At 41.0% G+C, this 14,771-nt stretch overlaps 1 protein-coding gene across 1 annotated transcript in view; it reads left to right on the top strand.

Annotated features, from left to right (window-relative positions):
- The window catches only part of PLAA (phospholipase A2 activating protein), a 73,336-nt gene that overhangs the window by 37,849 nt on the left and 20,716 nt on the right, over positions 1-14,771 (top strand). The window contains 2 exon segments of the mRNA XM_053702595.1: positions 971-1,140; positions 1,775-1,932. Coding sequence (XP_053558570.1) covers positions 971-1,140; positions 1,775-1,932 — 328 coding nt within the window.

Genomic DNA, 14,771 nt, shown 5'->3' on the forward strand with positions numbered 1-14,771 from the left:
GAATCGCTAGGCGGGATCTAAGCAGCACAGAAAGGCATCTTGACTGGTCACTAATCAAAGTGCAATCCATTAAAACCTAAATAGGAACCAAGGATTTTCCTCACAAAAACTTTGAAGTATTTGGACATTTACCTGAGTCACATATCCCAAGATTACTACATTTCACATGCATGGATATTAATTTCAAAGGCACTGTGAATCTACGGAAACCCTTATAATCTTGGCATCCAAATGCTATTTATGTCATTTATTATGTATTAACATTAGGCATATGTGATATATACTACTATATATATTTAATTCCTATATATTTAACTGCTAATACTTAGTAGAACATCCTTACACTATATCTGTGTTTTTTATAATTAAATCTGTTAGAAAATCACGTATAGTATATCACAATATAGATCAGATTATAGCGCAATAGTTTTTTTCACTGTTCTATAGTATGTACAGGGTATGTCGTCATTAAGGGGTTAATCAGTAAAATTTACATTTATCTTGCTATTACTGTAACAACTGTTTGCCTCTGACCATTTTCAATATATATATATTTTTGTTTTCCCTTTGTGGTTATTATACTCTCCTTTAAAACAAGCTTTACGTATTGCTGTATTATAAAGCTGTAAACAGTGACATGGGGATAAGGTGCTCAAACCAGACAACGCTAGATTATACAAAGAAAAATTCTCAATTCTTCCCTTTTTTATTTACTTATTAAAATTGACTGTATTCAATCATTCTTGGAATATGCGCAAGGCTTAGCCAATACAGTAATGTTTATTTAAGAGATGTTGTTGGCAGATTAAAGCTATACTCACAAGTATTATTTCCATCTATATACTTGATATGTTATTGTACATACAAAAACTTTTTGGTTCTTTTTATGTTAAGTAACTTTTAACTACAACGTTTAATTGGCAGATGAGCAATGTATTTTTTCTCAAACATTTGATTTTATATCTCACAGCGATGGCATTATAAGAGTGTTTACTACATCACAAGATCGTGTAGCCAGTGCTGAGGAAATACAGGCATTTGAAGATGAACTGTCCCAAGCTACAATTGACCCTAAAACTGGAGATCTGGGAGATATTAAGGTAGAAGAACTTCCTGGAAAAGAACATTTAATCGAACCTGGTAAGGGATTTTAATTTATTTATATTAAAAATATCAACAAAAATGTACCCATCTATGCTTCCCAAATAATTAATATTTAAGTATGTAAATTTGAATGAATAAGTGCTCGGTTTTTAAAAATACTATTAATAACAGGGGCACTTTCTTTTATTAAATTTTACTTTGATGTGTTTTTTTTAAATACTTGCCTTTTTCTTTAGGAAAACCAGACCAGCGATCCTCTGCCCGCAGCTCCACTGTACTTAGTACCACAATGACGAAACCAGCTTCCTCCAATCGTTGCCAGCACCCCAAGGCATCCAGCTCGTGTGGCCGCGTAATGATTGGAGGAAGGCGGTTTCGTCATCAATATGCTAAGTACAGCAGGAGAAGAAGGCGGGGGGATTGCCGGTCTGGTTTTCCTAAAGAAGAAGGTAAGTATTTAAAAAAAAAAAAAAAAAAGCTTCTATGTAAAATTTAATGAATGAAAGTGCCCCTGTTTTTAATAGTATTTTTCAAACCTGGCACTTATTCATTTAAATTTACATTCACTTTAAGGCTAGATGTAAGAAACTTATAAATACAAGTGCAATGCTGAAGAGCAATGTCTAGTAGCGAACACTACACTAATTACTGTTTTTTTTTTTTTATTAAGGTACAAAGGAAGGACAGACCAGGCTAATTAATGATGAAGGTAAAGTTGAAGCCTATCAGTGGAGCATTAGTGAGGGACGCTGGATGAAGATCGGGGATGTGGTAGGCTCTACAGGAGCAACACAGGAAACATCTGGGAAAGTCCTATTTGAAGGAAAGGCATGTACTCTATTTTGTTTCTGTTTTCCAATTACAACAAGCAGAGCTAAATCTTTTTTTGTGTTACAGGAACTTGTCTTCTGCTACATGTACATATTTTTGTGTTAGACAAAAATTAAAGTGAAATCCTTGTCTTATTAGGGACATTATTATTATCAGGTATTTGTAGAGCGCCAACAGGTTCCGCATCGCTAACATTAGACCTCAAAGCACAGCTCCATTAGAATTGTTACTACCACATTATTGTTATTCTTCTTCTTTTTTAACCTGTTATGGGTGCTGGTTGGTGAAGCTCTGTTTTTCTATGGGTGCTGTCATCTTAGAGCTTACTCTTCGACAAAAATGGTGTACATTAACGGTGACATTGTCAGCTGTATTGTGTACTTTGGGTTAGCTGGTGCAATACAAAGCATAAATTTGACATTTCTCCAACATAGGTGTGTCCGGTCCACAGCGTCATCCTTACTTGTGGGATATTCTCTTCCCCAACAGGAAATGGCAAAGAGCCCAGCAAAGCTGGTCACATGATCCCTCCTAGGCTCCGCCTACCCCAGTCATTCTCTTTGCCGTTGTACAGGCAACATCTCCACGGAGATGGCTTAGAGTTTTTTAGTGTTTAACTGTAGTTTTTATTATTCAATCAAGAGTTTGTTATTTTGAAATAGTGCTGGTATGTACTATTTACTCAGAAACAGAAAAGAGATGAAGATTTCTGTTTGTATGAGGAAAATGATTTTAGCAACCGTCACTAAAATCCATGGCTGTTCCACACAGGACTGTTGAGAGCAATTAACTTCAGTTGGGGGAACAGTGAGCAGTCTCTTGCTGCTTGAGGTATGACACATTCTAACAAGACGATGTAATGCTGGAAGCTGTCATTTTCCCTCTGGGATCTGGTAAGCCATGTTTATTACGATTGTAAATAAGGGCTTCAAAAAGGGCTTATTCAGACTGTAGACTTTTTTTGGGCTAAATCGATTGATTATTAACACATATTTAGCCTTGAGGAATCATTTTATCTGGGTATTTTGATATAATAATATCGGCAGGCACTGTTTTAGACACCTTATTCTTTAGGGGCTTTCCCAAAGCATAGGCAGAGCCTCATTTTCGCGCCGGTGTGGCGCACTTGTTTTTGAGAGGCATGGCATGCAGTCGCATGTGAGAGGAGCTCTGATACTTAGAAAAGACTTTCTGAAGGCGTCATTTGGTATCGTATTCCCCTTGGGGCTTGGTTGGGTCTCAGCAAAGCTGATACCAGGGACTGTAAAGGGGTTAAAGTTCAAAACGGCTCCGGTTCCGTTATTTTAAGGGTTAAAGCTTCCAAATTTGGTGTGCAATACTTTTAAGGCTTTAAGACACTGTGGTGAAAATTTGGTGAATTTTGAACAATTCCTTCATGTTTTTTCGCATTTGCAGTAATAAAGTGTGTTCAGTTTAAAATTTAAAGTGACAGTACCGGTTTTATTTTAAAACGTTTTTTGTACTTGTTATCAAGTTTATGCCTGTTTAACATGTCTGAACTACCAGATAGACTGTGTTCTGAATGTGGGGAAGCCAGAATTCCTATTCATTTAAATAAATGTGATTTATGTGACAATGACAATGATGCCCAAGATGATTCCTCAAGTGAGGGGAGTAAGCATGGTACTGCATCATTCCCTCCTTCGTCTACACGAGTCTTGCCCACTCAGGAGGCCCCTAGTACATCTAGCGCGCCAATACTCCTTACTATGCAACAATTAACGGCTGTAATGGATAATTCTGTCAAAAACATTTTAGCCAAAATGAACACTTATCAGCGTAAGCGCGACTGCTCTGTTTTAGATACTGAAGAGCATGACGACGCTGATATTAATATTTCTGAAGGGCCCCTAACTCAGTCTGATGGGGCCAGGGAGGTTTTGTCTGAGGGAGAAATTACTGATTCAGGGAACATTTCTCAACAAGCTGAACCTGATGTGATTGCATTTAAATTTAAGTTGGAACATCTCCGCATTCTGCTTAAGGAGGTATTATCCACTCTGGATGATTGTGACAAGTTGGTCATCCCAGAGAAACTATGTAAAATGGACAAGTTCCTAGAGGTGCCGGGGCTCCCAGAAGCTTTTCCTATACCCAAGCGGGTGGCGGACATTGTTAATAAAGAATGGGAAAGGCCCGGTATTCCTTTCGTCCCTCCCCCCATATTTAAAAAATTGTTTCCTATGGTCGACCCCAGAAAGGACTTATGGCAGACAGTCCCCAAGGTCGAGGGAGCGGTTTCCACTTTAAACAAACGCACCACTATACCCATAGAGGATAGTTGTGCTTTCAAAGATCCTATGGATAAAAAATTAGAAGGTTTGCTTAAAAAGATGTTTGTTCAGCAGGGTTACCTTCTACAACCAATTTCATGCATTGTCCCTGTCGCTACAGCCGCATGTTTCTGGGTCGATGAGCTGATAAAGGCGGTCGACAGTGATTCTCCTCCTTATGAGGAGATTATGGACAGAATCAATGCTCTCAAATTGGCTAATTCTTTCACCCTAGACGCCACTTTGCAATTGGCTAGGTTAGCGGCTAAGAATTCTGGGTTTGCTATTGTGGCGCGCAGAGCGCTTTGGTTGAAATCTTGGTCGGCTGATGCGTCTTCCAAGAACAAGCTACTTAACATTCCTTTCAAGGGGAAAACGCTGTTTGGCCCTGACTTGAAAGAGATTATCTCGGATATCACTGGGGGTAAGGGCCACGCCCTTCCTCAGGATCGGCCTTTCAAGGCAAAAAATAAACCTAATTTTCGTCCCTTTCGTAGAAACGGACCAGCCCAAAGTGCTACGTCCTCTAAGCAAGAGGGTAATACTTCTCAAGCCAAGCCAGCTTGGAGACCAATGCAAGGCTGGAACAAGGGAAAGCAGGCCAAGAAGCCTGCCACTGCTACCAAGACAGCATGAAATGTTGGCCCCCGATCCGGGACCGGATCTGGTGGGGGGCAGACTCTCTCTCTTCGCTCAGGCTTGGGCAAGAGATGTTCTGGATCCTTGGGCGCTAGAAATAGTCTCCCAAGGTTATCTTCTGGAATTCAAGGGACTTCCCCCAAGGGGGAGGTTCCACAGGTCTCAGTTGTCTTCAGACCACATAAAAAGACAGGCATTCTTACATTGTGTAGAAGACCTGTTAAAAATGGGAGTGATTCATCCCGTTCCATTAAGAGAACAAGGGATGGGGTTCTACTCCAACCTGTTTATAGTTCCCAAAAAGGAGGGAACGTTCAGACCAATCTTAGATCTCAAGATCTTAAACAAGTTTCTCAAGGTTCCATCGTTCAAGATGGAAACCATTCGAACTATTCTTCCTTCCATCCAGGAAGGTCAATTCATGACCACGGTGGATTTAAAGGATGCGTATCTACATATTCCTATCCACAAGGAACATCATCGGTTCCTGAGGTTCGCATTCCTGGACAAACATTACCAGTTCGTGGCGCTTCCTTTCGGATTAGCCACTGCTCCAAGGATTTTCACAAAGGTACTAGGGTCCCTTCTAGCTGTGCTAAGACCAAGGGGCATTGCTGTAGTACCTTACTTGGACGACATTCTGATTCAAGCGTCGTCCCTTCCTCAAGCAAAGGCTCACACGGACATTGTCCTGGCCTTTCTCAGATCTCACGGATGGAAAGTGAACGTGGAAAAGAGTTCTCTATCTCCGTCAACAAGGGTTCCCTTCTTGGGAACAATAATAGACTCCTTAGAAATGAGGATTTTTCTGACAGAGGCCAGAAAAACAAAAGTTCTAGACTCTTGTCGGATACTTCATTCCGTTCCTCTTCCTTCCATAGCTCAGTGCATGGAAGTGATCGGGTTGATGGTAGCGGCAATGGACATAGTTCCTTTTGCACGCATTCATCTAAGACCATTACAACTGTGCATGCTCAGTCAGTGGAATGGGGACTATACAGACTTGTCTCCGAAGATACAAGTAAATCAGAGGACCAGAGACTCACTCCGTTGGTGGCTGTCCCTGGACAACCTGTCACGAGGGATGACATTCCGCAGACCAGAGTGGGTCATTGTCACGACCGACGCCAGTCTGATGGGCTGGGGCGCGGTCTGGGGATCCCTGAAAGCTCAGGGTCTTTGGTCTCGGGAAGAATCTCTTCTACCGATAAATATTCTGGAACTGAGAGCGATATTCAATGCTCTCAAGGCTTGGCCTCAGCTAGCGAGGGCCAAGTTCATACGGTTTCAATCAGACAACATGACAACTGTTGCGTACATCAACCATCAGGGGGGAACAAGGAGTTCCCTGGCGATGGAAGAAGTGACCAAAATCATTCTATGGGCGGAGTCTCACTCCTGCCACCTGTCTGCTATCCACATCCCAGGAGTGGAAAATTGGGAAGCGGATTTTCTGAGTCGTCAGACATTGCATCCGGGGGAGTGGGAACTCCATCCGGAAATCTTTGCCCAAGTCACTCAGCTGGGGGGCATTCCAGACATGGATCTGATGGCCTCTCGTCAGAACTTTAAAGTTCCTTGCTACGGGTCCAGATCCAGGGATCCCAAGGCGGCTCTAGTGGATGCACTAGTAGCACCTTGGACCTTCAAACTAGCTAATGTGTTCCCGCCGTTTCCTCTCATCCCCAGGCTGGTAGCCAGGATCAATCAGGAGAGGGCGTCGGTGATCTTGATAGCTCCTGCGTGGCCACGCAGGACTTGGTATGCAGATCTGGTGAATATGTCATCGGCTCCTCCTTGGAAGCTACCTTTGAGACGAGACCTTCTTGTTCAGGGTCCGTTCGAACATCCGAATCTGGTTTCACTCCAGCTGACTGCTTGGAGATTGAACGCTTGATCTTATCGAAGCGAGGATTCTCAGATTCTGTTATCGATACTCTTGTTCAGGCCAGAAAGCCTGTAACTAGAAAGATTTACCACAAAATTTGGAAAAAATATATCTGTTGGTGTGAATCTAAAGGATTCCCTTGGGACAAGGTTAAGATTCCTAGGATTCTATCCTTCCTTCAAGAAGGATTGGAAAAAGGATTATCTGCAAGTTCCCTGAAGGGACAGATTTCTGCCTTGTCTGTGTTACTTCACAAAAAGCTGGCCGCTGTGCCAGATGTTCAAGCCTTTGTTCAGGCTCTGGTTAGAATTAAGCCTGTTTACAAACCTTTGACTCCTCCTTGGAGTCTCAATTTAGTTCTTTCAGTTCTTCAGGGGGTTCCGTTTGAACCCTTGCATTCCGTTGATATTGCAATTTCTTCTGCTAGAAGAGTTTCAGAATTATCTGCTCTGCAGTGTTCTCCTCCTTATCTGGTGTTCCATGCAGATAAGGTGGTTTTACGTACTAAACCTGGTTTTCTTCCAAAAGTTGTTTCTAACAAAAACATTAACCAGGAGATTATCGTACCTTCTCTGTGTCCGAAACCAGTTTCAAAGAAGGAACGTTTGTTGCACAATTTGGATGTTGTTCGTGCTCTAAAATTCTATTTAGATGCTACAAAGGATTTTAGACAAACATCTTCCTTGTTTGTTGTTTATTCCGGTAAAAGGAGAGGTCAAAAAGCAACTTCTACCTCTCTCTCTTTTTGGATTAAAAGCATCATCAGATTGGCTTACGAGACTGCCGGACGGCAGCCTCCCGAAAGAATCACAGCTCATTCCACTAGGGCTGTGGCTTCCACATGGGCCTTCAAGAACGAGGCTTCTGTTGATCAGATATGTAGGGCAGCGACTTGGTCTTCACTGCACACTTTTACCAAATTTTACAAGTTTGATACTTTTGCTTCTTCTGAGGCTATTTTTGGGAGAAAGGTTTTGCAAGCCGTGGTGCCTTCCATTTAGGTGACCTGATTTGCTCCCTCCCTTCATCCGTGTCCTAAAGCTTTGGTATTGGTTCCCACAAGTAAGGATGACGCCGTGGACCGGACACACCTATGTTGGAGAAAACAGAATTTATGTTTACCTGATAAATTACTTTCTCCAACGGTGTGTCCGGTCCACGGCCCGCCCTGGTTTTTTTAATCAGGTCTGATAATTTATTTTCTTTAACTACAGTCACCACGGTACCATATGGTTTCTCCTATGCAAATATTCCTCCTTAACGTCGGTCGAATGACTGGGGTAGGCGGAGCCTAGGAGGGATCATGTGACCAGCTTTGCTGGGCTCTTTGCCATTTCCTGTTGGGGAAGAGAATATCCCACAAGTAAGGATGACGCCGTGGACCGGACACACCGTTGGAGAAAGTAATTTATCAGGTAAACATAAATTCTGTTTTTTCAGAGCATGTATTGCTTTATAATATTTCTAAGTTTTTGTTTTTTTTATGTAATCTAAAAATGTAAAGATCACTCTCTGTATCATGTACGCTAATAGGAAGCACATGATACAACGGTCATAAAGCAGACAACGTCACTAATCTATGAATACCTATGCTCTAAGATGGTGGCGCAAGTATAAAGATGCAGAGCTTCACCAACCAACACACTTGTAAGTTGTTAAAATAGGAAAATGGATTTGAAGAGAGTTAGAGGCTCAGGGGGAAAACAATGGTGAGTAGTAATCGTTCTCTTGTAGTTGTGCCCAGCAGTATAATGTCTCTTTAAGGGACATGTAGTAGGCTTTTCTATGGCGACCAGAATATTCTCCATTTCTCAACCTTTGCTTATCCTTATATCTATAGCGTCATTTTATCTGCTCATCTCTTGAGTTTAAAACCGTTTACTGTCCTCACCTCTTGCAACTATACTGAAACTGTAGCTTTAAATATATAAGTTGGGGGGCGGAGCCAGCAGCCATAGTGAGCGGTCATGTTCTGGAGGAGCTCCGGTTTAAATATCTAACTATTCTCATAAAAATACCTTTGATCTCCTTATACTCACTAACCCTTCAAATCTCACTAAAGCTAGAAGATTTATTCATGAAGGTATCTGACTATCATGGCGCTCTAACACTATTAATGACCGATAACTGATGCTGATGCTATGATACACAGCGATATCATCTTCAGAAGTTATGTTTCGCAGTAGGACTGAATTTTAAGTCTGAAACTACAGGATGCAGTTTATGTGACATCGTGCTGCTTAATACGGGACATCTCACAGCAAAAACAACACCACTTCTATTGCAGGGCTGGAGTTAAAGATGGCGTCTGCCACGTGGGGAGAGAAACTTGTGGCATTAATTGATGCCCACTTCCTAAGTCTGGAGCGGATGCTTGTAGCAGCTTTTGAGAGAGTTATCTGTTCTCCTGACCGACATAGTGAAATACAAGGTATGAACTGTGATTGTGGATCTGGAACGCCTCTGATACACACTAACTGCTCCGAGGACTCTGACCAGTCGGAACTTCAGAGAGGGGATATTGACTCACAGCTTACACAGAGAGCCGATAAGCCGATAACCGCTAACACGGGTAAGACTCAGCTCATTGTGCCGCCAGCACGGGGAGCTTGGGGGCTTGGATTCCCTCCCTCTGGTGCCGACACAAATATGGGTAGCTCTAAGATTTTGACAACAGCTGGAGGGGTCCGGTCTCCTGAACTCTTATCTAAACTCAAGCCAAATATCGCCGGCAACGGAAGGAGGCTCTTTGACTTGCCTACGCACTCGGTCCTACCTCTTGAATTTACCATGGTGGGCGAATGTGTTGTTGATGAACTGACAATTAACCTGCAGCTAACAGGGGAAGACAAATACTTAACACGTTTGACAGTGTCTCGATGGCTGTGGGACCCTGGCAGCTACTATAGCATGCGCAAGAGCGCAGACCTAATCTTTATCAACCTCAGGATGAACTACCACCAAATGATGCAACTCATAGTATAACCCTGTTTGGGGATATTTCTTTACATCCATGTTTTGCATCATGCTCATTGCAATGCTCATTTGTTTGTTGAGTTGGTAGCGTTATGGTCACTACAGTTGGACACTAACAGTCTTCGCTGCCTCTGTTCTGTTATTAATAGTGACCCTCCTAAAACAATTTGTGTTATCATGAGTACACAGCTAGTGCTTGTTTTAAGTTAGGTTCAGTTGTGCCTAAAGTGCACTTATTACATTTGTTAGCTATACTATACACTTGATGATTGTGCATATCTCTCCTCTATACTGTTTTTTTTAATATCTGTTTTTGGTTTGCTTTGCATTGCTTTAGATATCATATAAGCATACTATGCATTCAATACTACTGTTTGTATACCTGCTAACAAACTAGTTGGTCAGTATTCTCTCATATAGGTGTTTCAACATAGCTGATAAGGCTGAGTACACTGATTAGTTCTGTTTTCCTTAGTTTATTCATACCCTAAAAAATGTTTTATACTTGTTTTATTTCTCACTAATACTTACTTACCAGTGTGACAATGCTATTATTCACGGTAGTACACAAATTAGACCCTCCCTAGCTAGCATAACCTTAGTTCTCAGCGCTATACAATAACATATTTATATATAGTATATTGGGTTTCCGGGAGATTCCCATGCATATTCCAGTGCATGTTGTTGTGCTGCTTGCGGCCGGGGCAGCATAGCTTTATAGCATTTACTTCTGGAAACCTGGGTTTGACCTTGTAGAACACAAGCATAGCATTTGTACCTGTTTTATTCCCTCACTTGAATGCCTAGTTTATGCTTAGCTTTTCAATTTGTCTGTTGCTTAATCAAATAACACTTACAGTCCTTAGAATCATTTACATGTATATACATTTTGGACTTGAACTTTGATCACATGGCCTTCTAGTTCTACTAACACTCTTCCATATATGGCCCTAGAGAACCAATCCCAACCCCTGGTAAATGTCCAACTGTCTACATGGGATTTACCTTTGGAGGCCTAGTTCAGAGGCCTGGTTAAGCCTAGAACGTATCAGCCTACTGTTTCCCCATAGATTATGGTAAATTCCTTTTTCCAAGCCCATTGAAGCCGTGTAATATAACATCTGTTATTTAGCATCCAGCACATATTATAGTCTATTTGTAGCCAGTATGCCTTTTAGAAGTTACTGCCCTGCATTCCTTTGTACTTGGTTCTGAGATATCATACTTACTTATAATATCGGTCTTAACTTCCACCTCCTCCCCCCCATAATAATAAAGAGCCCCCTACCTAAGGGGGACTAATTAAGCGGTTTATCTTACCTATACCGCACCCTACCTGTGGTTCTCAACTATTTCCTTAACACAAATCCTTACATAATCGTGTAGAGATGAATCTATCTGCCCTTTCTAGGTCAGCAGGACTGATCGTTATTACTTGTTGACTAGCCATATGAGCTTAATACAACCCTTAATTGCCTCTTGAGTTGGCAGTCCTAGTGTCTCATTATAGATACTATCTCTTATCAAGGAAGTATATAAGTTCCCGTATTGTATATTACCTGTTTTTCCACGTTGAGAACCCAAGTAGTTTTTTTTTTTCTTTCTTTCTTAATCATTCTAGTTACCTTTACAATTATAGATGGTCAACAAAGCTCGAGTTAAAAATTAGAAAACATGAGGTTTGATGATAAAGGTCCAAAAGTGATCTCTTTAATAGAAGCGTCCTCCATACCTTGATTAGTCTTACTTGAGATCCAAGAGTGGCCACCTATATTTACAGGAGGCATAGCGCACGTCAGGCAGATTACATGAACGCTAATATATATATTTTGTCATTTTCACGCAAGATATTGTTAATTATTATTGATTTTATTGTGACATTTCAATGTACATTTTTTCTTCTGTATGCCTGTTCTTTTTCAACCTCAATAAAAATTATTTAAAAAAAAAAAAAAAAATATATAAGTTGGTATTCATGTACTGGGTAGGTTTGCTTACTGATTCAAAACGGTTATTTCCTTTGGCCTAGATTTAGAGTTTGGCGTTAGCCGTGAAAACCAGCGTTAGAGGCTCCTAACGCTGGTTTTAGGCTACCGCCGGTATTTGGAGTCACTCAAAATAGGGTCTAACGCTCACTTTCCAGCCGCGACTTTTCCATACCGCAGATCCCCTTACGTCAATTGCGTATCCTATCTTTTCAATGGGATCTTTCTAACTCCGGTATTTAGAGTCGTTTCTGAAGTGAGCGTTAGACATCTAACGACAAAACTCCAGCCACAGGAAAAAAATCAGTAGTTAAGAGCTTATAAAGCTCTTAACTACTGTGCTCTAAAGTACACTAACACCCATAAACTACCTATGTACCCCTAAACCGAGGTCCCCCCACATCGCCGACACTCGAAAAAAATTTTTTAACCCCTAATCTGCCGACCGCCACCTACGTTATACTTATGTACCCCTAATCTCCTGCCCCTAACACCGCCGACCCCTATATTATATTTATTAACCCCTAATCTGCCCCCCTCAACGTCGCCTCCACCTGCCTACACTTATTAACCCCTAATCTGCCGACCGCAAAGCGCCGCCACCTACGTTATCCTTATGTACCCCTAATCTGCTGCCCCTAACACCGCCGACCCCTATATTATATTTATTAACCCCTAATCTGCCCCCCTCAACGTCGCCTCCACCTGCCTACACTTATTAACCCCTAATCTGCCGAGCGGACCTGAGCGCTACTATAATAAAGTTATTAACCCCTAATCCGCCTCACTAACCCTATCATAAATAGTATTAACCCCTAATCTGCCCTCCCTAAAATCGCCGACACCTAACTTCAATTATTAACCCCTAATCTGCCGACCGAATCTTGCCGCTATTCTAATAAATGTATTAACCCCTAAAGCTAAGTCTAACCCTAATACTAACACCCCCCTAAATTAAATATAATTTAAATCTAACGAAATTAATTAAATTAAATTATTCCTATTTAAAGCTAAATACTTACCTGTAAAATAAATCCTAATATAGCTACAATATAAATTATAATTATATTATAGCTATTTTAGGATTTATATTTATTTTACAGGTAACTTTGTATTTATTTTAACCAGGTACAATAGCTATTAAATAGTTAAGAACTATTTAATAGCTAAAATAATTAAAATAATTAAAAATTTACCTGTAAAATAAATCCTAACCTAAATTACAAATAAACCTAACACTAGACTATCAATAAATTAATTAAATAAACTACCTACAATTACCTACAATTAACCTAACACTACACTATCAATAAATTAATTAAATACAATTGCTACAAATAAATACAATTAAATAAACTAGCTAAAGTACAAAAAATAACAAAGAACTAAGTTACAAAAAATAAAAAAATATTTACAAACATAAGAAAAATATTACAACGATTTTAAACTAATTACACCTACTCTAAGCCCCCTAATAAAGTAACAAAGCCCCCCAAAATAAAAAAATGCCCTACCCTATTCTAAATTACTAAAGTTCAAAGCTCTTTTACCTTACCAGCCCTGAACAGGGCCCTTTTGCGGGGCATGCCCCAAGAAATACAGCTCTTTTGCCTGTAAAAAAAAACATACAATACCCAAGCCCCCCAACATTACAACCCACCACCCACATACCCCTAATCTAACCCAAACCCCCCTTAAATAAACCTAACACTAAGCCCCTGAAGATCATCCTACCTTGTCTTCACCATAGCAGGTTCACCGATCGGTCCAGAAGAGCTCCTCCGATGTCCTGATCCAAGCCCAAGCGGGGGGCTGAAGAGGTCCATGATCCGGCTGAAGTCTTCATCCAAGCGGGGCAGAAGAGTTCTTCCATCCGATTGAAGTCTTCATCCAAGCGGCATCCATCCGGAGCGAAGCGGCAGCATCCTGAAGACCTCCACCGCGGGAACATCCATCCTGGCCGACGACTGAACGACGAATGACGGTTCCTTTAAATGACGTCATCCAAGATGGCGTCCCTCGAATTCCGATTGGCTGATAGGATTCTATCAGCCAATCGGAATTAAGGTAGGAATATTCTGATTGGCTGATGGAATCAGCCAATCAGAATCAAGTTTTTTATTATAGCTATTTTAGGATTTATATTTATTTTACAGGTAACTTTGTATTTATTTTAACCAGGTACAATAGCTATTAAATAGTTAAGAACTATTTAATAGCTAAAATAGTTAAAATAATTACCTGTAAAATAAATCCTAACCTAAGTTACAAATAAACCTAACACTAGACTATCAATAAATTAATTAACCTCTTATGGACATATGACGGAATTTTTCCGTCATGAAACAATTGAGCAAACTGAAAGCTGTGTCCTTAAAGGGTTTCCATCAGCCAATCAGAATATTCCTACCTTAATTCCGATTGGCTGATAGAATCCTATCAGCCAATCGGAATTCGAGGGACGCCATCTTGGATGACGTCATTTAAAGGAACCGTCATTCGTCGTTCAGTCGTCGGCCAGGATGGATGTTCCCGCGGTGGAGGTCTTCAGGATGCTGCCGCTTCGCTCCGGATGGATGCCGCTTGGATGAAGACTTCAATCGGATGGAAGAACTCTTCTGCCCCGCTTGGATGAAGACTTCAGCCGGATCATGGACCTCTTCAGCCCCCCGCTTGGGCTTGGATCAGGACATCGGAGGAGCTCTTCTGGACCGATCGGTGAACCTGCTATGGTGAAGACAAGGTAGGATGATCTTCAGGGGCTTAGTGTTAGGTTTATTTAAGGGGGGTTTGGGTTAGATTAGGGGTATGTGGGTGGTGGGTTGTAATGTTGGGGGGCTTGGGTATTGTATGTTTTTTTTTTACAGGCAAAAGAGCTGTATTTCTTGGGGCATGCCCCGCAAAAGGGCCCTGTTCAGGGCTGGTAAGGTAAAAGAGCTTTGAACTTTAGTAATTTAGAATAGGGTAGGGCATTTTTTTATTTTGGGGGGCTTTGTTATTTTATTAGGGGGCTTAGAGTAGGTGTAATTAGTTTAAAATCGTTGTAATATTTTT

The sequence above is a fragment of the Bombina bombina genome, chromosome 2 (genome assembly GCF_027579735.1).
Source record: "Bombina bombina isolate aBomBom1 chromosome 2, aBomBom1.pri, whole genome shotgun sequence".
Classification (NCBI taxonomy): Eukaryota; Metazoa; Chordata; class Amphibia; order Anura; family Bombinatoridae; genus Bombina; species Bombina bombina.